The sequence below is a fragment of the Acomys russatus genome, chromosome 15 (genome assembly GCF_903995435.1).
Source record: "Acomys russatus chromosome 15, mAcoRus1.1, whole genome shotgun sequence".
Taxonomy (NCBI): domain Eukaryota; kingdom Metazoa; phylum Chordata; class Mammalia; order Rodentia; family Muridae; genus Acomys; species Acomys russatus.
This window is the reverse complement of record NC_067151.1, coordinates 44,054,658-44,079,596: the sequence shown is the minus strand read 5'-3', so window position 1 is coordinate 44,079,596 and position 24,939 is coordinate 44,054,658. Positions and strand designations below refer to the sequence as shown.

Genomic DNA, 24,939 nt, shown 5'->3' with positions numbered 1-24,939 from the left:
TAGCCCCAGCATTATTATTTTTAAAACGACCTGTTTGTTTTCTGTGCATGATTGTTTTGCTTGCATGTATGCCTGCATGCTTGATACTTGGGAGGCCAGGAGAGGTGGTGGACTGCCTGGAATTAGAATTACTGGTGGTTGTCAGCTGCCATGTGGATTTCGGGACCCAAATCCGGCCCTCTGGAAGAGCACCATGTGCTCTTGACCACTGAAGTCTCTCTCTAGCCCTTATTATCACCACCATTATTATTACTTGTATGTGTTGACATGTGTGTATGAGTGTAGTACCTGCAGGTGTCAGAAGAAGGGTCAGAACCCCTGGAGGTGAGCTGCGGGTGGTTGTGAACCACCTGATATGGGTGCTAGGAACAAACTCAGGCCTCCAGGAGAGCAGTGCATGCTCGTAACCACTGATTGATCTCTGTAGCCCCTTTATCAGGAAGTTAAAGGTTTATTTTACCCTAATATCTATTACTGAACACCCCCATGTGTGTGTGTGTGTGTGTGTGTGTGTGTGTGTGTGTGTGTGTGTGTGTGTTAATTTCACAGTTGTTAGAGTAAGGCTGTAGCCAGTATACTGCACTGTTGCTTGCACTCTTTCTGTGTTTTTTGGTCCTAGGATTGGATCCAGGGCCGAACCTGTGCTAAGCAACTGTCCTGCTATTGAGCTCCATCCTCATTCCCGAATAATGAGTATTTCTGAAAAGTAATAATATGAGCCAAGACAGAAACACCTAGTAAAAGAACAACAGCAAAATGCAAGATATAATTTGACTTTAAAGTTGGAAGAATGAGAAAAAAATATGAAAGTTCAGTCAAATAAATTGGTCATTCTAGAAAAAATTGTATTATATCTGAAAAACAAAGGAAAAGCATCAGAGGTAGTCTGCCAAAAATGAGTGTTTTCTGAAACATTGAGAAGTCTATGTCCTCTGTCCTTGACACTTAGCTTGCTGATTTCTACACAGATCCTTCAAGTACTGAGGAGGGCTACACCTACTACATTCTGAAGGAAAAAAAAAAAGGAAAAATAAGCTTGTGCATCTAATATGCCATCATTCAGAATACATAGTAGATGTTTTACAATGTTTTTTATAGTGGCATTTTTTCATGACATTTTTGAAATATTGTAATAAGAACTTTTAAAATAGAGTATAAAAAACCTTCAAGTAAACTGGTTTCCTATCAATCTTTCTCAACATTATTACTTATAGGTAATCATTTGCATTAAAGCGATGCATTTTTGGCAGTTCTTGGGCTATTTCATATACTGTTTTATTGTGTTTCTAATGTACAATTTTAAAAATTCTATCTCTATCTTTCATTATGCATACTATAAATGTATCAAGAAAAAGCACCTTTAATAATTTTAGATAAAAATACATTTTTCCTCTGGACCTAAAAATGACAGTGCTCAGTTTCTTGCCGATGAGGGCACTGACTCACAAGCATAAGCAACTTTTAGCAATTACATCATAATTAAATCAACTTTAGAAGTTTTGTGTATCTCTGGATTTTAATGCAGCAATTCCTTTAAGGCAGTGGTTCTCTGCCTTCCTAATGCTGCCCTTTAACACAGTTAACGCCTCATGTTGTGGTGACCCCCAAGCATAAAATTATTTTCATTGCTTCTTTATAACTGTAATTTTGCTAGTGTTATGAATTATAATGTAAGTAACTGATATGCAGTGTATCTGATATGTGACCCTGTGAGAGGGGCCGAGACTCACAGGTCAAGAATTGCTACTTTAAGGCACCAGTACCTTCCTTAATGGAATTAGTGTATTCCAGGAGAGACATGTATTTTTCCCATTAGCTTCACTGCAAAATATTTAAATTCCAAGAAACAAAACTATGCCTCCAAAATGCGTTCTCTCAAAAATTGCTTTAGTATCTTAATATGTAATATGTGCCTACTTTGTAAGTTTTCACTTTTATGGGGCAATAAATCAACTTCTCTCCATTTTCTTTTCCATTTAGTGGTCATACGCTTTAGAAAAACCCAACACCGGCAGCATATTTAATATCGCCTGGTCTATTGACGGCACTCAGATCGCTGGAGCCTGTGGGAATGGACACGTTGTCTTTGCACATGTGGTGGAGCAGCGCTGGGAGTGGAAAAACTTTCAAGTAACACTAACAAAGAGAAGGACCATGCAGGTAGGATCATGCCCCAGCGTTGACCACGTCTGCTTCTTTCCATTATGCAGAGCAGGGAATTACCACATTTACCCATTTATGGACATCCGGTCACAGTTGAAAGTCCCTTAGCTATAGGCATGCCTTAAGACCCTTTACTGAGAGCCTATGAATGTATGGTTACTGTGCTGAGCGTAGCACAGGCTAGTGGCATTTGAAGCATTTAGGGAGTGTAATGGAAGGAGGAAAGAGGGCTGGAGAAGTCAGATGAATAGAAACAAATCCATATTCCCTCGCTAAAAGAAGATACTCTGTGGCCTGGCGAGTTGGTTCAGTAGTTAAAAGCACTGGCTGCTCTTAGAAAGACCTAGCTTCGACTCACAGTTCTCAAATGGCTGCTCACACTTATAACTCCAATTCCAGGGGATCTGACACCCTCTCTCACCTCCAATGGCTTCTGCATGCACACAATGCACAGATATAAACTCAGATACACACATACACACACACACACACACACACACACACACACACACACACATATAAAATAAAGAGTTGCCCTTGTCAATTATTTTATCACAGCAGCAGGAAAAGAAACAGATACATTTGTCAGTTTGGCAACTCTAGTCTGCCTTTCTATGAAGAACATTTTAGGCATGTTGGAGGGTTCTCTTCCTGGGGACTGTGCTTTTTAGCAGCTTGGTTTCTTTTGTTGGAGGTGACAGGGTTTCCATAAAGACTGACTAATCACAGCTTCAGTTTGCAAGGTTAGAAGTTGTAGATGTGCAGTAGAGCTGGGGTTGACTGTTTACTTAATAAGAAACTAGCGATCTGTAGAGTCGTTACTGTTAAATGTAACCTGGACCTGGAAGCTGCTATTTCCCAGTGACAGGGTTCCATCTTCCTAATGTCAGCTTTCATGGGACACTGTAGGTTAGGAGGAAAATACTTCTTCATCTACCTCTTGTTCACCAAGGAGAATTCCAACAGATAATTACTTCCAAAAGAGAAAGCTGGTGTCTCTGTTTGGAAGAAAGGGCTAGGGTCGCTGGAGACAAGGCAGCTCCTGAGCAGCTGGCCTCCATTTCTTTGCTGTTATCCAAACTTTGGCAGGAATACAGATGTGATGTTTATTAGCTGCCAAAGTACAAGATGTGATTCTTACTCCTTTCATTTCTTGTAAAGAAAGAGTGAATAATAGAGCAAGTAATAGAGAATTAGAGGAGATTACATAGATGAAACAAAAATAAGTAGTAGCTACTGCTGCCAGCATAGTCATGTGTAGTGAGTATTGAGAAAATTTTATTTGTATCAAACTGAAGCATCTAGGTATTATGAGGAAGTGTAAGGTTGTGGGACCATAATGGAAAGGTTGAGGAGAGCTTCAAGCTCAGATGCTGAAGACAGCAGGAGCTGGCTCCCTCCCCACTCCCAACCTGGAGGCATAAAGTCAGCTGCCCAGATCAACCCTGGGGAAAGTGTATTAACCTGAGAGTTATTAAGCTTTACGCCTTGTTTGACCTTATATGGTGTGTGCCTCCCCGCCTACAGCTCCTGAGTATGCAAATGAAGTTTGTTCTAATACTCCTGTCCTGGCCAATTGTACAGAGCCACACAAAACTTTACCTGGAGACTCTGGCTGCCTCCCAGGGGCACAAATACCCCCTTCTCTCCACCCCCACCCCCAATTAAATGAGCTATCCTATTGAAGCTGTCTCCCTAGATGGCTATTTCTCACATACTCACTGCAGGCCTGGCTAAGCTGCTCTCCCTCTAGTCTGGTTCAGTGCACAATGAGCCTGGATACTCAGAGGGGAAAGGCGGAAATGGGGAAGTATAAGGTAATCTAAGGATTAGGAATTAATCCTGGAGAAGCCTTAAACTGAACAGGATAACGGGCACATTTTAAAATCCATTTTTAGACGTTGCTGTGTGAGATTCTTTTGTATTTTTTATTTTTGTTTTGAGACAAAGTCTTACTATGTAGCTCCGGGACTCATTCTGTAGACCAGACTGGCCTTGAACAGAGATTGCCAGCCTCTGCCTCCCAAGGGCTGGGATTAAAGGCCTGTGCACCACACCTGGCTGTAAGAAGACAGTGGATTTAGTTTTGCTGTTATGGCTGGTATAGATATTTCATAACAGATTGGTCCTATTTTGTCACATAGGTAAAAAATGGGCACTCTCCCTTAGTAAACCATAGGAAATTATGGATTTTATGAAACCTATGATAAATTGAACAATATGGAATTTTCTTAAAGGTATATTAACCATCAATTTGTTTTATAGGATCTCATATTGCCCCAAGGAGATTAATATATAATGTTCCTTAAAATTATTTTTCAAAACTTATTCTACTAAAGACTGTCCTTTCAGGCATCATTTCTACAGTTTGCTAAGAATCATTCTTTTGTCTTGAAAATGTTTCTAAGAGAGGAGAGAATTCTAGATCTTTAGGAAGGTTTCTGGAGACTCAGACTTCTAGTGACAGTGGTGTCACACGTACACTGAAAACGTGCTCTACATTCCCTTTTATACAAACGGACAATATATTTTAGTCATATCTCCCTCAACCCCGCCCCCCAACTATTGGTACAGAAGATACAGCTGATTCCTGAGACCATTGTTTCTTCTACAGCTTTCTTGTGTCAGTCAGACTTAGTGTGCTGAAGTAAATACCTGAAACAATTTTAAGTGAGAACAGAAGTATTTGGGGTAGCTTTTGGTAGACTGCTAGCAAGTTCAAAGCTCTGGGTCTCTAACCGGCTGGTAATCCCAGGATCTGGAGGCAGGACAGTCAGCAGTTTGAGGACATCTTTGGCTTTTTATTGAGTTCAAGGCCAGCTGGAGATACATGAAACCCTGTCTCAAATAATTGTTTTTGAGTATTGATATTTGTAAAAAAATACTTTGTAGGATGATGCCATGTGCTTCTTATTGTATCACTTCAAAAGGCACATGTGTCTACTTGTCTCTTTCAGTGCTAAGATTCTTCGTTATTCCTAGGTGTAGTAAGCCTGATTGGTCTGTCATAAAGGACCCTGGTAGGTATCTTACGAGAATGTGCTGGAGCCATTGACCATAGTTGTTTAGAACCAGATTGCTGGTTGCAACAGGCTTAGGCTGTAATTCTGGAGTTTGTCCATGTTTATTAGCGGGACATCTTCTCTAATGGATTTAGTCTCATCAACTCTCAGGTTTCCCAGAGATGAGGCAAATGATGAATTATTTCCTTTATTTACAATTTTTTTTGAAGAATGAGCCAATTTTTTAGAACTCTCAATGAGCTTCTGTTGTGTTGTTGATGTTATCATTATAAACATACATATATTTGCATTTAAAATTATTTATTTAATTATGTGTATGTGTGTTTGTATGCCTATGTTTGGTTGTCTGTGAGGCCACATGAGGGCATTGAGTCCCCTGATGCGTAGTTATAAAAGGTTATGAGACACCCATGCATGGGTGCTGGTAGCTAAACTTGGGTCCTTTGCAAGAACAGTAAATACTCTTAACTACTAAGCCATCCCTCCAGCTCCAACGTTTTGACATGTTTAAACCCATTGAAGTAATCACTTTCTTTAAAGCTAAACTTGTTCTGTCTTTGGCCAATTGCTCTTACTTCTTTTGATGTGACTTCGGTAGCTTCCTTGCCTTCTGGTGTGACCAGATAGTCCAGCCCTCTTGTGTATTCTCACAGCAAAGTGTAAGGGGATAAGCATCAAGAGAGTAGCTGAGAGCAGCGCTGCACTGAAGAGAATAATAGAAACACCTTAAAATTCAGCACAGAACAGATTTGCATGGTTTTAACATCGTAAGAGTGATTACCATGTGCTGTCAATTAGCTCTTACGGCTGAGGTTTTCATTCTAGTGCCATCTACTGTACCATAGTTTCAGTCAACCGTTTTCCCAATAGGCCTTGCTTCTACAGATGAAGTGTTCATATAGAGATTAAAATTAGGTGCTATGTGCAACCATTGATGCTGAGTGATCATGGCTTCTAGACAAAATGCACTTTGTTTTCATAGATAAAGATAAACTATGGGTTTATACTTTAAGTCCTAGTTCATGTTTAAGGTTACAGAGATCTTATTTTTTTTTTTTTATTTGCTGTTCTTATCTCTTAAAAGAAAAATTTCGTTCCCAAAGACATTAACAGTTCTATTACTCCTATAATATGTTACTAAGTTCTAATGAATATTTTTTTGTTTTTAAAAATATAAGCCTGTCTATATATGTGAACATCCTGTCATTTTTGATAGAAGATAACATACTAAACATGTTGTTCTGTATCTTGTATTGCCGCTTTAGAATTCTTTGAGGTAGTATTCTAGAACCAAGACCACTGTAACTAAGAGTGTATGCACACATACTTTTGTTATCTCATGTCATGATGATATTTGGGGAACATATGTGGAGTATGCTTGCCAAGCCATTGGTCTGCCTTATGGACTACCATAACCTCGTAGCTCATAAACAGCAGACTTTTTCCCTTTATATTTCTAGAGGCTGGAAGTCCAAGACCAAGATGGCGGCAGATTTAGTGTCCAAGTAGCGCACACTCTGTCTCAACAGCTGGAACCTTCTTGTATCCTCAGTTAAGAGTGGCAAGGACCTCTTATTTAAAGGCATGAATTGATTTCCTGAGGATCCCACAGCAGGAGGGGCCCACAGATATTCAGAACACAGAAGTTTGACACCATACTTAGAAGAATGTGACTTCCTGTCCTTCTTTCATTGTTAGGAAACTTTAAAGAGTGACTAGTTTATAGTGTCATGACATTGGTTTTCCTTATTTCTTCAGTTCTTGATATGCTTGCTACCTTATGCATCTTGAGCTCACCCAGAGCTTAGGAGAACTTAACTTATCCACTTTCTTTTTGATGTATTATAGTTTGTTTCTTGACTTCAGAATTTTTGACTAATACCAGCAAATGGTAGAATTCTTGCAAGCTTGTCTGCCCCAAATGTTTGTAAGATTTTTTTTTCACAGTGGCTTTGTTGTTGTTGTTGTTTTGTTTTGCTTTATTTTTCGAGACAGGCTCTCTCTGTGTAGCCTTAGCTGTCCTGGACTCGCTTTGTAGACCAGGCTGGCCTCGAACGCACAGCGATCCACTTGCCTCTGCCTCTTAGGTGCTGGGATTAAAGGTGTGTGCCACCATGCCTGGCAACAAGAGAATTTTTATTCAGCTGTGAAGAAAATGAAATTATGAATTCTCCAGGGAAGTGAGTGGAGCTAGAAAGTACTCTGTGAGGTTTCTGCTGATGTCAGCTGTGCTCAGAGAAGCTTCTATTTCAGTGGTTTTGGTTACTTCACAGACTCAGAACTAATTAGTTTGTGTAGGAGATCAGCTCCCAAAGGCACTGACCAACAGGATACCAAAGATAGGAAATAAAGAAGACTGAGCAAGTCATCTTAAGACCTGGAAAACAGGATGTAAAGTAATGGCGGCAATGGACTGGTTGCCAGGATACACAAAAGAATGGTTGTGGTTGACTCAGCTCAGGAACCGGGCAACTGGATGCAGTGGGTGCCAGTTGGTTCAGGCCAGCTATGTCAAAACAGCTTCAAGACGCCTCTGTAGGAGATCATACACAGCGAGACTGCGCTCTTCCCTAGGAAGTGTTTGGAATCTTCCCTTTCCAGTTGCTTTTTTTTTAGGATAGGTTTCTCTGTGTAGCCCCCCCTTGGCTGTCCTGGAACTCACTCTGTAGAGCAGGCTGGCCTTGAACTCAGAGATCCGCCTGCCTCTGCCTCCTGAGTGCTGGGATCACTGGTGTGCGCCACCACGGCAGCTCCAGTTCCTTCTTACCCTTCTCCTTTATTACCTGTTTTCACACATGGACGTAAGTGCTCTCCCTTCTCTGTGCAGCTTGGCTTCGTTATAGTCTTTTACAGTTTTTATTTTATTATATTTTAAAATACAACCAATAATCCTACACTCCTGATTTTTTTAAAAAGCAATTATCTCTTTTTTTAGAACTTAAAATTTGAAGTAAAATCTAACCAAAAAAGAGATATTCTTACTCTTCTGGACAGAAATGCTGTGGTCTCTTTCCAGCTCCTATACGTCACCCTCCTCTAGCTGCATCTCACTGCCGGAACATTTTTAACTTCATCCCATTCCTACAACGCTTGGTTTGGCATGAAGATTAAAAATCCTTATAGGTCTTTTCTATTTATGTCCAAGAGAATTTTTTTTGTATCTGTATTTTTTGGTTGATTTTTTTAAATACAAAAGCATATCTATCAGCTTATGCCTAGATGAATTCTATTTTTAATATACTTAGTTAATTAAGGATACATTGAATTTTTCATGCATATTAAAATCATACTGGCTTATCTATTTAAAATTTTGATTTTTAAAAATGTTTTTTTTGTCTTATTTTCCTTTTTTGTTTGCTTAGGTTCGCAATGTTCTCAATGATGCGGTGGATTTATTGGAATTCCGTGACAGAGTCATTAAAGCATCTCTAAACTATGAACACTTGGTTGTTTCGACATCTCTGCAATGCTACGTGTTCTCGTAAGCACCTTGCATTTCCTAAAAGTCCAGAGTTTTCATCAGTTTTCATAGCAACACAGTGGTTTAACCTTAACGTTCTCAAAACTACTGATTAGCTCCCTATTTCAGACAAGGAAATGTCTGAGCTATATGCAGTAAAAACAGAGATAATGAAATTTATGCTTCACAGTTAATACTCACATTTACAACTGGAAACATCTTATGTGATGTGGTGTTTACTCACAGCTTTGAAGACTTTGATAAAATCCTAACACAAGCCCAGGGCTTAGGGCAGCCAGGAGCCAGCAGATTCCCTGTGAAGGGGAAGGCTGGCAGGCAGGAAGAACACAGGGCGTGGAGGTATGGTGACCATAAACACCCTGATGATGCGGAGTTGTCCAGAAACAGTGAAGGAAAATACATAAAATACATTCAGTGTCCTCCCTCCTAGAATGGTAATATACCAAGATCTTGCTTGGGAATTTAAAACACACTTGGTATCAGGATGCTCACAAGCACTGCATGAGGAGCTTTCTGGAAGCAGACAGACTTGATTTGCAGTCTGTGGTTATGATGATGTAAAAATTTCTCCAATTTTAAGCTACCAGTGTGACTTGCTGAACGTGGAGGGGAGATGCCAAATGGCAGTCAGCTTGTATTGTTGCCACTGCAGAGCTAGGATTGACATGAGTAGCTCACCGAGTGTGTAATGAACTGGGGCAGATGAAGCTGAACTGATGAGTCCCGAGCATTTCTTAGCTTTGTTTTGAATATAATTTGCCTGTCATAGTCAGTTTATATAATTTCATTTTTAGGCAATGGCTGTATTGAATAGTCAACCTCCAAAATCCTTATTTTAGCTAGGACAAGCCAGCTTTTTCATCCTACCATCTGAAGTATCCAGAAAACTCAAGAAACTGCTCATACCCTCAGGAGTGTTTGTTAAGGAAATTGAAACATTGTGCTTGCATTTATATTCCAATGTGTTTATAATTTAACCATTTGATAGATAATGGAGGCACAGACAGTATATCTTATTTACTTCTGTTTGCCCAGTGCTTAGCTCAACATGTGGTAGGCATGTACAAATATTTTGAATAAAGAAATTAATATATATATATATATATATATACATATAGTGTTACATTGATATCCTAAGGCCCAGTAATTCATAATGTAACAGTATTGAAGTTCATTGACAACTGCTCCAGTTCCCACTTAATATAATGTACAAATCTGCAACTAATCAGAATCTACAGCTTGGTAGTAGCCACGTCAGTACTCTTGACAGTACAGTACTCCAGTGCTCACTGGAGCAGAGAGGCAGCGGAAGATGGAGAAGAAGCAAGTGGCTTAAGGTTATGTGAATTGTTTTCTTAAATGACAAGAAGGGAGAACAGTGACAATTTAGGAAAAATCAAAAGAGGTACTAAGCTAAACAGCTTCGATATAGGGAAAAGAGTATAGACATAGAAGAAAAATATCATTTAATGCAGATTCATATTTGACTAATTTTCATTAGGTTACGCAAAATGAAGGTGAGTTCTTCAGTTTAAATGTTTGTTTTGTAGATAATTATGACTGAGCTACCCTAAATACGGGATTTAGTTTACTTGTGGTAGTGACAAACATAGTGTTCGAAGCTATAGGATTGCTACCATTAGGTGCTACATCAGTTTGTCAGGTGTTATTTTGTTGTGGGATTTTCCTCATATTGTGCTGTGTGGGACAATACACGAGTGTCTTCTTTCCTGAGTTAGCCTTGTCTCTTTCCTGATGGTAAGAAATATGCAAAGATACTACACATCAGTACTTGTGACAATGCAATACAGTCGAGCAGCTGTAGAACTGAGTCGTGCTAATAAGACATTCACCAAGACCTATTTCACTGTTATAAACTAGTGTTCTAGACTTGAGTCATTGCTTATACTATTTGTGGGCTAATCATTAGTGTTCCTCCTATTTTACAAGGGGAAGAGCTGAAGGTCACAGAGAATAACTAAGTAAGCTGATGCCAAATTAAATTACTTAACTTTATTACTGAAAGAAGAACTGGAGTTTGGTTCTAAGTTCTTAATTACTGCTGCCTCTTTATTTAAATATATAATTTAAAAAACAAACATGTAACTTGTGATTTACTTAATTTATAAAAAGAAATTCCAGAAAAAGAAAACAATACAGAAGAATGGTGCGTTACATTCTCAAATAACTTTTCAAATAAGTACTAGAAACCTCCTTGTTTCTGTCTCATAGTCTACAGAGTTTATATTTCCATGGTGTTTACATTCGGTCTCAGTTGTGAGAAGTTACAGATATTTCTATGAGGAGTTTTTATTTTTCAGTCCTGGAGATTGAGTACTAGTTGCTGGGGCTTTTTAGTTGACACACATATGTGAATCAATAATTTTAGAGTAATATGTTAAGTGTTTTAATAGAAATATATATGTGATAATTTGTGAAATTAAACATGCTATTTAAGATGAGTAACTGCTTGCTTATTAATGTTTGAAATGTTAATAAAATCCATTTTATTGATGTTTTAGTACGAAGAACTGGAATACACCACTTATATTTGATCTGAAAGAAGGAACTGTTAGTTTAATTCTACAAGCAGAAAGGTAATTTGTTTATATTTTAACTATTGAATTTAGGGTTAAGATAGCTCATGTAGCAGTACAATATTCTTTAAAACATCTCACAAGGTCTGCAGAGATGGCTCAGTAGTTAAGAGCACTGGCTGCTCTTGCAGAGGACGGGAATCAGTTCCCGGCACCCACACGGTGGTTAGCACCCTCTGCAACTCTGTCTAGGGGGTGTGGTGCCCTCTTATGGCCTCTATGGGAATTGTGTGCATGTCATATATATGCATACAGGCAAGCAAAACACTCATACATATGTAAGATAAAAATAAATCATTTTTAAAAATGATATAGTAGTCATTTGGGGTCAGTCTATATTATGTTTAATAATTTAAAAAATAGATTAGTGGTAATGAAATGTTCTATTCCAGTAATTTCTTTAAATTCTTAAAAAGATATTGAAGATAACATGTGGATTATATATACCAACATTCACTACATTAAAATTTTGAATTAAGAAGTTTAGTAGGGGGCTGGAGAGATGGCTCAGAGGTTAAGAGCCCTGACTGCTCTTCCAAAGGTCGTGAGTTCAGTTCCCAGCAACCACATGGTGGCTCACAACCATCTATAATGAAATCTGTATACATAATAAAAATAAATCTTAAAAAAAAAAAAAAAAAGAAGTTTAGTAGATAGTAACTTTAAATGTTGGGGAAAGCTTACTACAGGTAACATTAGAGTAACAATATGAAAAGATGACAGGGAAACAGGAAAAGTAGTTTTCCCCTGTTTTCTGTTCATTTATTCCTTCTTCCCACTTCTTTTCAAATACAGTTTATTCTCAGTGTGTATCAACATATAAGAGTGTTTCAGCAAGGACTTAACTACCAACCTCAGCAGTGCTCCCCTGTTCTCCGCCCCCTACCCCCTGCCTTGTCCTTCCTTGATGCTGGAGACTGAACCCAAGGTTTTGCATGTGCTCAGCACATACTTTGAGACTGAGCTATACCCTCAGCTCTATTTTCATTTTTAAATATTGGAATTTATTGATTTCATGAGTTACTGCGAGGCTGTGGCCTAAAATTTGAAAAGTAGTATTTTCTGGCAAGTCCTTCAGTAATATAGGACTATGAAATTCTGGTTGATTCTCTTGAGCAAATTAGGACTAGCTGTTACTCCAGAAGCCACAATTTTAAAAAGTAAAAACCATCAATCAGTTTATTAAGTACAATGATCCCCTACTGAATCAGAGATCAAGCTACTCCAAACACTACTCATTTTGGCCAAGGTCAGGTGTAGAAAAGCTACATACTAAGACTCAATAAAGTATGGAAATACAGTTGTTATTTAATTAAAGCAGATGTACAAGACAACCCCGAACTTTAACTTTTCCAGTTAAAATACAGAGTTTGAAGCCGTGCGTGGTGGCGCACGCCTTTAATCCCAGCACTCGGGAGGCAGAGGCAGGCAGATCGCTGTGAGTTTGAGGCCAGCCTGGTCTACAACGTGAGTCCAGGACAGCCAAGGCTACACAGAGAAATTCTCCCTGTCTCGAAAAACAAACAAAGCAAAAAACAAAAAAAAAACCCAGAGTTTGGAATATACTCACCATTTAAGACTGCCCCTCTTCCAACACACACCTTCTACAGCAGACTCAGGCTGCAAACTCTATATTTGAGGGTCGTCTTATATGCTGGAAAATGCAGTATATAAAAATCTCTGCACCAAAACTACACACTTTACCTCATCTCTTCTCTTGTCACCTAGGCAGTGAGAGTACTGTTCATTAGCAGGCTGTCCAGCCCAGAGCTTTTTATAAATAAACCAGAACAGGACTGATGTTGCTGGGAGCTAGGGGCTACTACAGTCACCGGCAGGAAAGTGACTGGCAGAAGGCACAGAGAAAGCCGAAGGCACAGAGCAGTGCCTGAGCCATGTCAGTCTTCTGAGCTCCAGCAGATTCGCAGGAGGATCCAGACTGCATTTAACTACTGAGGAGCATGGCCATCATATTGGTGATCCTGAGTGATCAAGAAATTGCGCTGTCAAACTTTGTCATCTGAAATTGAAACATGTTTTACTTACAACTTTTAAATACATGTCATTTTGTCATTTAAAGGGTAGGAGGTCAGCTATCTATTCCAAATAAATTTATATATTATTTATAAGTTTGTTGAGTATATTCATAGTTTAAGTATGTATTGTAGCATAAATAATTATATAAAAGATGATTTAGTTACTGCCTACCTCTGATCTCATAGTCAAACGTTTACCCATTGAAACAGTATTTCCTCATGAGAAGTTTAAAAGCTGATGTCTTCTTTATATTAGAAAATGCTTGCAGTGCTGAGCTTGGTGTCATTTGTGTGGTATGTGCATGCACATGTGCATGCAGGTGTACATGCACGTGTGTAGGTCAGAGATTGCCATTGGCTGTCTTCCTCGGTTGCTCTCTGTCATCTGTCTGGTGTCTGTGTATAGGTGGGAGTGGGTGTATATGTGTGTGCATGAAGCCAGAGTCATGCCTGGTGGCTTCATCTAATGTTCTCTACCATACTTTTTTCTTTTTGAGATTATAATATAATTACATCATTTCTCCATTCTCTTTCCTTTCTTCAAACTCTTACCATATACTCCTCCTTGCTCTCTTTCAAATCCATGACCTTTTTTTCCATTAATTGTTGTTATGTGTGTGTGCTCCCATGTGTGTATTACTAAATACAACTTGCTCTCTGTATGTATAACGATACTTGTATGTATGTTTTCAGGGCTGACCCTTTGGTATTGTGTAACCAATTGATGTGTTTTTCCTTGAGGTCTGTCTCTCTGGCTCTTAGAACTCCTTGGTTGCCTGTAGTTGTTTGAGGCCTCCTGGGCTTTCTGGTACTGTGTTGAGATAGAGTTTCTGACTGAACCTGGAGCTTACCAGGCTCGGCTGCCTGGCCAGGGGTTCACTTGTCTTCGCCTCCCCAGTGCTGGAGATTACAGGAGCACACTGCTGTGCCCAGCATTTTATGTGCCAAGGATTTGAACTTAGGTCCCCATGCTTGCAAGACAAGCACTTTACCAGCAGCCATCTTTCCAGAGAGTTCTGCCCTAAGCCTTTATCTTAATGTAATTTCCCTATGTGTGTATAGCAGTTTCAGAGTGACAGGTCTCACACTGAAGTGTTTGGTCTATTTTGAATTTTTTTTTGTTTTTGTTTTTTTGTTTTTCAAGACAGGGTTTCTCTGTGTAGCCTTGGCCATCCTGGACTCACTTTGTAGACCAGGCTGGCCTCGAACTCACAGCGATCCGCCTGCCTCTGCCTCCTGAGTGCTGGGATTAAAGGCGTGCGCCACCACGCCCGGCTTGAATTGGTTTTTGTAGAGTGTAAAAACAAACAAAAAAGAAACAGAGTGCTTTCAGTAATAACACAAAGAAAGTCTACTTTTTTTTTTTTTTTTTTTTGCTTGCCTCTTTTGTTTTTTGCTTTTTTGAGACAGGGTTTCTCTATGTAGCTTGGTAGTTCTGGAAATTACTCCATAGACCAGGGTGGCTTTAAACTCACAGAGATCCACCTGCCTCTGCTTCCCAAATGCTGATATTAAAGGCGTATGCTACACCTCCCTGCCAGAAAGAATAGATTAATGATGTGTCAATTAGTCAAAATTGGGAAATTCTATTTTTGTATAATATTGTGAGGCCATACACTAATTCAAAAGGACCAAATAATTAAATTAAATAAATATTTACCTTAAGTATTAATCAGAGTGTGTGCTTTTGGTGTTTATTAGGTACTAACTTTTCTTTAGTTAGAACAATTAGCAATTCCTGAATCAACACATACTTCTAAACCAAGACATTTGGATGTTGAGTATACAGTTTTAAAAGTAATATGTTCAGTGTTAAGAAAATATGAATAAACCCAGACCCTCCCCACAGATGTAGTAGACAGGCAGCACAGCCTCCCTGTGGTCCCATAATATGGAGAGTAGAGACTGCTTCTGACGTGGGCTCTGCTGCCCACTCGTTCATCACTCACTTCTTCCTGGTGGGGCAGCCTTGCCAGGCCACAGAGGAAGAGGGTTTGGACAGTCCAGATGAGACTTGATAGGCTGAGACCAGATGTTATGGGAGGAGGGCTCCCCTTTCTGAGGCCTAGGGGAGGGGAAGAAGGGGCTGAGGGAGGGAGGGAGGGAGGGGGAGACCAGGAGGTGACAAGGGACTGGGCTACAATCAGGAGGTAAAGTGAACAAATTTTAAAAATAATAATAAAAATCAAAATAAATCATTAAAAAGAAAAAAATGGGAATACAAATATTATTGTATATATCTATCAATATAACCTTTCTGAAGATGCTTTGATGATATATATTTTATTTTTATTTTTATTTATTTATTTATTTATTTATTTTTTGTTTTTTTTGAGACAGGGTTTCTCTGTGTAGCCTTGGCCATCTTGGACTCACTTTGTAGACCAGGCTGGCCTCGAACTCACAGCGATCCGCCTGCCTCTGCCTCCCGAGTACTGGGATTAAAGGCGTGCGCCACCACGCCCGGCTTATATTTTATTTTTAAAGGTATATGCTCCTTGGTCCTGCAGTTATACTTTGAAATATATTTTAAGATAAGTAGACAGAAATGACCATACATTGTAGACCCTATTTAAAACACTGAATAATACAAGACATTCACACACCTTTAACTCCAGTACTTGAGAGGCAAAGGAACATGGATCTCTGTGAGTTTGAGGCCAGCCTAGTCTACACAAAAAGTTCCAGGACAGCCAGCTACATAGAGAGATTCTGTCTCACAGCCCCCACCCCAAGAATGACAACAATGAATAATTTGAAATATAATGTCCATCAAAAGTGAGTTAGAGGTTGAGAGATGGCTCCAGGGATGCAGCGCTTACCACATAAGTGAGAATCTGAATTCAGACCCCAAGTAAGCTGAGTACAGTCGTGGCCATCTGTAATTCGGTCTTCCTGTGGTGAGACGGAAGGTGGGCATAGGAGACTGTCCACGGTGTGTGGGTCAGCTAGCCTGGGCTGTGCAGCTGCATAGAACAAAGAATTCCTTTCTTAAGCAAAGTAGAAGGCGGGGCGGACACCTGAGATTGCCTTCTGACCTACACATTTGGCAAGCTGTGGTATGTCTGGATGCATATACAGAGTGAGTTAATCGCTTTGCAAATGTCTCACTGGTAGAGCACTTGTCTCACATATCTAGAGCCCAGGTTTAATCACCAATCCTGAAAAAAAAAAAGTTAAAAATGTTGCTGTGTTCCTACCTTGTTTGCTGTCATTATTCTGTGTGTCAGGTAGATTTTAAATTGATTTCTGCACATAGAGGTCTTTGTTTTCCTCTTTGTTGTTTATGTGTGAATTAAAAAAAAAAAATACTGACCATAAAATGTTTAAGAAAAAATTAGCCACAAGGATCCTAGGGCCTTAAATATAGCTGTACCATATGAATGAACCTGAATGCCTTGTTGGAAAAACATGTGCTTAGATATGATACTGATGATTATGACAGTTTTAAAACCAGAAGTATCTCAATATAATGCTGCCACTGAAGTTGATTTTTGAGCATTTTTGGCTTTGACTTTAACCAGTACCTATTTTTTTTTAATCTTTAACATAATCTGTGATTGTTAAATACATATCATTACTGTTTAAAAAACAAAACAAGGCAGGGTGGTAATGGCACATACCTTTAATCCCAACTCTTGGGAGGCAGAGGCAGGTGGATCTCTAAGCTCAAGGCCAGCATGGTCTACAGAGTGAGTTCCAGGACAGCCAGGGCTTCAGAGAGAAACCCTGTCTCAAAAACCAAAAACCAAGCAAACAAAAAGCCAAACCAAGCCAAAACAAGTACTTTCAAATTTTTGAATATTTCAGTCTTTATCTTTATATTTACTATAATTGTAGGATTTAGAGTTTCCCCAAACGATAAACTATTCTTTAATATGGAAATGGAAATAGAGTATCTCCCTATTAAAATTAAAAAAAAAATTTTTTTTTTAGACATTTTCTTCTGGTGGATGGTGGTGGTATCTATTTGCATTCTTATGAAGGGCGCTTCATTTCTTCTCCAAAGTTTCCTGGAATGAGAACAGATATTCTGAATGCACAGACTGTGTCTCTGAGTAATGACACTATAGCAATAAAAGACAAAGCTGATGAAAAAAGTAAGTCTATCTTTATATAATTTTTCATATCACACAAAGAACTTTAGACCCTGCTCATCTTGCATTACTGCTTTCTTTCCCCTGCTTCTGGCAGCCACCACCCTGCCATCTGCTTCTGTAAGATTCGTGATTTCAGGCAGCTCATATTGGTAAACGTATGCAATGTTTGCCCTTTGGTGGCTACCTTGTCTCACCTACCTGACTTCCAGATGTATAGGGCATTCTTTCTTTCTGTCTGTCTTTTTTTTTTTTTTTTTTTTTTTTTGTCTTTCATTCTTAAGGCTAAATGATATTTCTCTGTGTGTGTGCCTGTCTCTCTCTGTCTTTCCCCACTCCTGCCCCCCTCTATCATGCACCCACCCCCACATTTTTCTTATCTACTGATCAGACTGAATGTCTCCACATATGGCTGTTGGAAGTTACGATGCAATGACTATGAGATGCTTATGTGAAATACTGAAACCAGTGTTTCCCACATCTCTAGATCACTTAGAGTTCTACTTATAACTTCTTGAGGTTCCTCCATGCTGTTTTTTTTTTTTTTTAAATGGCAGCAACACCCATTTTACATTACTATGAACAGCAAGCAATGTGTCAATTTTTTCCCACATCTTCATCGACATTTTTCTCTTTTTTGTTGTTGTTGTCATGGGATTTATAATAGTAATCCTAACAGATATGAAGTAATACAGTAGTTTGGATTTGTAAAACATTGCAATTTTTTCATAGAATTGTTGGCCCTAGAAAATGTTTTGTCTTTTTTTTTAAAGATGTATTTATTTATTTTATGTCTCTGAGTGCTCTGTGTGTACACTTGCATGCCAGAAGAGGGCGCCAGATTTCATTGTAGATGGTTCTGAACCACCGTGTGGTTGCTGGGAATTGAACTCAAACCTCTGGAAGAGCAGACAGTGCTCTTAACCACCGAGCCATCTCTCCAGCCTGGAAATGTCTTGTCTTAAAAGTAATTCTTGATTATCCCTTTAATCCCAGCACTTGGGAGGCAGAGGCAGGCGGATCGCTGTGAGTTCGAGGCCAGCCTGATCTACAAAGTGAGTCCAGGATGGCCAAGGCTACACAGAGAAACCCTGTCTCGAAAAACCAAAAAAAAAGTAATTCTTGATTATCTAGGGAAATTATTTAATTTTGAAATATTTTCCACATTTCAACATGAGAGTTAGTTCTCCTAACTAGCATTTAGTTAGGAAAATAAATCATTGCTCACAGCCTTTAAAAAAGAAATATACCTAAGAAATAATTCTAAAATAGTCACTTGGTAGAAAGTCAGTATTTTATAAACTACATCTTATTTACTCCTGCATTAGCTTTCTCTACCTGAGACAATTAATTACAAGGTAGGAAGGCTTATTTGTGCTCACAGTATCAGGGGTTTCTGTGGTCACTTGACCCTGCTGCTCTGGGCCTATGTCAAGTCAGAACATTATGGGAGGGAACACATGCTAGAGCAAAGGTGCTCACCTTATAGTGTCTGGAAGCTGAGAAAGAGAAGAGGGTTAGGGTCCTGTTGTTCCCTCTGGAGGCACATCCTTAACACCTGGCTTCCTTCCTTAGACTTGGTGCCTCTTGTTTAGCATGACAGGCTGGCAGCCAAGCTTCTAATGTATTGCTTTGGGGAGATAGCTGTGATCCAAATTATAATAGCTGATTTCTTCTTTTTTTTTTCTTCTAAGTTAATTCTAAAACTTAAAGGTTCACTAGAAATATGTAAGGCACAGTTCTAGAAGCTCCCCTCTAGAGTGCAGGGAAATTCCTGGACTAAGAACTAGCCGAGCTCCCAAAGCAAGTGTTCATAACACATATAGGTTGCTGTGGCCTCCCCATAATTCTGAGGCAAGCCAGCCGATACTCTGAAGCTGTGAGTTGAATATTTTACAAGGCCATCAATTTGTAATAACATATTAATGATTTATGGAGAATCTCAATTATTGACAGTCCACTTCCTCCCAAACCTGGTATACTGCAATTTTGTTCAAACCCTGAATATTCAGAACTTGTACAACCCCTAAAGTTGAGGGTACTTTTCATGAGATTGCTGTCACTTTCCATGTCAGCTGCTTGTTCTCAGCAAGCTTTGGGGATTTATTGCATAGTATAGTTAGTTAAATCATTGGCCACTTGTTTGAACTCAATCTCTAGACTCTGCTCATCCACAGAAGTCAGAGGCTAAAAGCTCCATCCTATTAATTGCTGCTTGGCTTTTCTGATTGTGAGCCCGTATCTGTAGCACCAACAAAGAATCTGTTGTTCTGACTAGCATAGCAAAGAAACTCTTCTATTATTCTGGAAATGTTAAGGGGTTTTGAAGCTCTCCGCCAAGGACCCAGGATAAATTATTTATTTTACCACATGAGTGTATAATAGAAACAACACAGAGTACATTGCCTGGCATCGTGTAGGTAGGTACTTGATGCATATTTTCTTTCATGAATATGATTGCTAAACAGGTCTAAATCAGAAATAACCAAAATTTAACGGTACATCCACATTTGGATTTGCCATTGATGAACTCGCGGGCCGTTTCCTTAACATTCAGTAACAGTTTTAATTAGGGACTGTGTGATAGAAAAAAATTAGATCTGTTTTCATAAAAATATAGCCTCATTAATAATTAGGAATTTAATGTTGCTGGTCTTCTGGGCTGATAGAGGTTCTGTGGTCCATAAAATTAAACAGTTTCTTCTAAGAATTATGATAACTCCACTAAAATTTACCAGCCATGACTCTAATACAGCACACTAATATCCTACTGTTTCTTTCTAGTAATCTTCCTCTTTGAAGCCTCAACTGGAAAACCATTAGGGGATGGGAAACTTCTTTCTCATAAGGTAATAAACACTTGCTGTGTCTAGTATAAATGACCACTAATTTAATTTTTAAAAATAAGTGTATATAGTACATATCTTGTCTAAAAATGCCATATCTTAAGACTCAGAATGGGGGTTGGAGAGATGGCTCAGAGGTTAAGAGCACTGCTTACTCTTCCAAAGGTCCTGAGTTCAATTCCCAGCAACCACATGGTGGCTCACAGCCATCTGTGATGATATCTGGTGCCCTCTTCTGGAGTACAGACCTATATGTAGGCAAAACATTGTATAATTAATACATTAAAAAAAAAAAAAAAAAAGACTAAGGACCAGGAAGTCTGAAATAGGGCACATAATAGGTGTGTCTGTTGAGTAGGTCTTTGTGTTTTCAGTACCATGTTCTGTCGTACTAAACTTTATATATAAAAGTGTCTTTAGGACTTTGTAGTAGTTTTTCTGACCTGTCCTTAGGCAGCACTCTTTAGGTTTTAAGATTGTAGTCCATCCAGGCAGTGGTGGTGCACGCCTTTAATCCCAGTACTTGGGAGCAGAGGCAGATGGATCGCTGTGAGTTGTAGGCCACCTTATTCAAGAAAGCAAGTCCAGGATAGTCGAGGCTACACAATGAAACCCTGTCTCGAAAAATGACAAAAGAAAAAAAAGAGACTGTAGTTCAACAGATATATTAGAGGGAAATTATTCTCTATAGAAGCACAAAGCACCCTGAATCGTAAAGTGTTCTTTTTAAAGATATTTGTTTATTATTTATTATTTATACCGTATTCTCCCTGCGTGTACACCTGCAGGCCGGAAGAGGGCACCAGATCTCATTATAGATGCTTATGAGCCACCATGTTGTTGGGAATTGACCTCAGGATCTTTGGAAGAACAGCCAGTGCTCTTAATCATTGAGCCATCTCTCCAGCCCTGCTTTTTATTCTTGAACAAAGGAGCACATTGCATGATGGTTATCTTTTTAAACATGTGGTACTTGAAAGCATAAGGATGCTTTTAACATTATTTAGCAATCCTGATGAATTGCTACTTTAAGTTGTATTCCCCCTTTTGTAGTTATTTGTTTTACATTTAAATAATGTATAAAGTCATGTAAATCAGAAATGTAATAAGCATTAAAATATATTGTAAAAAATGTTTTCCTACCACTCCAATTTTCTATATCTACCAGATAAGTATGACATGTCTTCTTTCCCTTTGTTTATATAAAAATGCAGTAGGTAGGTCTGCCTCCCGCATTTTTTCCACAGAACACCATTTTTCGGAGGTCTTTCTATACTGTATATAATGGTCTTTCCCACTCCCAACCACCATCATAAAACATAACACTGTCTGGCAGTATCAGTTTATTTAATCTGCCCAGTGGACGGCTGCCTAAGTTTCCAGTCTAGCTGGGCATGGTGCTGCATAGCTGTCATCCCAGCATGGGAGGGCTGAAGGAGGACCACATGGTGAAGGGTGGCTTGGGCTAGTGAGATACTTTTAAAAAAAGGCAAGAAACATTCCTGGAATTTTGCCACCACAGTGTTGCCTTGCATATGCTGCATTATAGCTGTGGCATTAATTCCAAACATTGTGTCAAAGGTTTAGACCATTTGTGGTTTTTAAGAAGTATTATTTTCCAAAGAGGCTGTGTCTGCTTGCCTTCCCGCTAGAAGCTGTTGTGATGCCTGTTTGTCGTCATTTAAGTCAAGACTACATAAGCAGAATTCGTCCTGCTCAGTAGAAATAAGTACTTAAAAATAAATAAAAATTTCAGCTATCAGAAGAATCTTTTTTGTAAGAAAGGTTGAAATGTGAATCATTAGTAACATTGAATACATATTGCTTTAACTTATGTGCCCTTGGCTAGAACACATACCCTAAGTGTATATAAGCATGCAGGGAATGGCTTCTGTATCTTAAAACTTACTGGTGCATGTGGATGGAACACAAGAAATGTTAAGTTTTACATTCTGCTTGGGCATAGTGGTACATGCCTGTGATCCCACACAAGAGGCTAAGACGGGAAGATTACCACTGCTTTCACACTGGCCTGGGTTTCCTGCCTTGTTAGTATTAGTCCAGCAAAGTTACATAGAAAGATCCTGTTCCACAAAAGCAAAACAAACAACAGATAATGTTTTACATTCTAGGTAATAATAATTCATCCTATCAATTTTATTTTATATAATTTTTGTTGGCTTTTTATTAATTTATTCAGATTACATCTCAGTTGTTATCCCATCACTTGTATCCTCCCATTCCTCCCTCCCTCCTGCTTTCACCCTATTCCCCTCCCTCAGGTGTATGACCAAGGGGGACCTCCTCCCCCACCATATGGTCACAGCCTGTCAGGTCTCGTCTTGGTAGCCTGCTTATTCTTTCTCTAAGTGCCACCAGGCCTCCCCACCAAGGGGAGGTGGTCAAATATGGGGCACCAGCATTCATGTCAGAGTCAATCCTCACTCTCCACATAACTGTGGAGAATGTCCTGTCCATTGGGTAGATCTGAGTAGGGGTTCGATGTTTACTGTCCTTGTATTGTCCTTGGTTGGTGCAGTAGTTTGAGCAGACTCCCTGGGCCCAGGTCTACCCATCATGATGTTCTATCAATTTTATTTTATGTTTGAAGAAACCAAACCCTAAGCCCTCCTCTGTAGTAACAGGGTTCAGAGTAGAACTCAAGTCTGGTGTTTTATTTTGGTTTTGGCTACAGGATGTTTTGTAGCTCAGCCTGACCCAAACTTACATGTAACTGAGGATGACCTTGAATTCCTGCTGGATTGCAGGCGTGTGCCACTACACCTAAACTAAGTCTGCATTGTTACTAGGTCTACGATTATCAGTTAGTGCACAGCAAAGGAGAAACTTTGAACAAGGACAGACTGCTTTCATGTCCCACCGCAGAGTGACCCAGGAGGACTAGACCAGAAGCAGACAGACTGGACAAGAGGGGGGAAGCTCTGCTGTGGAAGAGGGCACTCCCAGCCTCTGTGTAGGCAGACATTTCTGTCCATCTTTGACTTTAACTTTTGTAGAAACCAGAATCATCTGGGTAACTATTTCTAAGAGTACACCAACACTAGCTTCTTCTGCTGGTGTTGACAAACACTCCTTAAAAAAAAAAAGATGTATTTATGTGTGTTTGTGTGTGTGTGTGTGCACGTGCGCGCGCCCACATGTACAAACAGAGGCCCAAAGTGCCCTTGTCTATAATTCCACAGTTACTCTTTTGAGACTAAGTCTCTTCATGAGCCTGGGCCTTGAGTTCTCTCCACTAAGCCAGAAGCTCCAGAGTCCCTTCTGCCTCCACCCTGCCTCAGAGTTGGGGTTGCAAGCTTATACCAGGTGCACTGCTTGTTGTGCAGGTGTCGGGATCTGAACTCTGGTCCTCATGCTTGCACAGCAAGTACTCTTAACCACTGAACCATCTCTCCAGTCCAACAAATACTTTTTTATTTGTAAATATAATTTATTTCAAGTGTTTCTATCTTTATAGTGCTAGGATCATATTTCTTGTTTAATATTCATGAAACAAGAATTACTTTTTAAAAATATAAACTTTATTCTAGAAGGGATCCCTTTTAAAAATATATTATGAAGTAGAATGACTGGTCCATCAATTTGAATAAAGGTATATGTATGCTTTTATTTTAAAGGTGTTATGTATATAACTCTGGACACAGTGACTGATGGTATAATAATGATCCTTATGGAATTCAGAGTTCTTAGCAGTCTTCAGACACGGTAAACAGCATAAAAATCACTCATGAGGGCTGGAGAGATGGCTCAGAGGTTAAAAGCAGCGACTGCTCTTCCAGAGGTCCTGAGTTCAATTCACAGTAACCACATGGTGGCTCAAAACCATCTATAATGAGATCTGGTGCCCTCTTCTAGCCTACAGGTGAACATGCAGGCAGAACACTATATATAATAAATAAATACATTAAAAAAAAAAACAGAAACAAAAAATCGCTCATGAATTGAACTGAAATGAATCCATACTGAAGTGTTTTGAGTTTTTAAGAAACATTATCTTACTAGCTAATATAATGGATTAATTCAGTATTCCATAAATATTCTATTATTGTAGAAAAGCAAAGATCTTGGACTTAGAAGTCTAAATTATAAGTTCTGTTCTTGCTGACTGTTAGCTTTTTCTGACCCCTTACCCTCCAAAAAGTTCACAGAATGACTCTGGCTCTCATTTGGGAAGTATAATGCCTACACCACATTTTCTGTTTCATGGGAAACAACATGAAAACAATGTAAATTGTAATGGTCTAAAAACATGACATATTCCCATGTGTTTATAAAGTTTACTTAGCTAATCTTTAAAATATAAGTGTTAGGCAATCTACTTAGAATAAATGTTATAAGAAACCTTTCGTTAATGTAGACCTCTCCTGTGGTACTGAGACTTGCTTATCCTTTGATTATTTCAGCTAAGGACAGGACAAAAGGTCCTTGCTACTGAGTATCAGTAGATACTCTTTGATGGTATTTTAAGGAACCATGGGTTTCCTGGAAAGTAACCACACTTTAGTGCTACTTATGAAGTCTTAGATATTACCAACTTAAAATTGCTAAATAAGGGGTAATTCTTTCTGGGGACCCCTCTCCTTCTTGGGAGTTATTTCTCACTTTTCTTTAAATCTATATTCCCTGGGCTTAAACAAATTAATGAAATAAGTTAATAGGAGCAGGTAGGTAATTG

The 24,939-nt window shown here is 39.0% G+C and overlaps 1 protein-coding gene across 1 annotated transcript in view; it reads left to right on the top strand.

The window, feature by feature from the left end:
* Positions 1-24,939, top strand: part of Ift80 (intraflagellar transport 80) — an 80,134-nt gene that overhangs the window by 36,804 nt on the left and 18,391 nt on the right. The window contains exons 9-13 of the mRNA XM_051157288.1: positions 1,981-2,160; positions 8,549-8,667; positions 11,190-11,264; positions 17,237-17,400; positions 20,182-20,246. Coding sequence (XP_051013245.1) covers positions 1,981-2,160; positions 8,549-8,667; positions 11,190-11,264; positions 17,237-17,400; positions 20,182-20,246 — 603 coding nt within the window. The remainder of the gene's footprint in view (positions 1-1,980; positions 2,161-8,548; positions 8,668-11,189; positions 11,265-17,236; positions 17,401-20,181; positions 20,247-24,939) is intronic.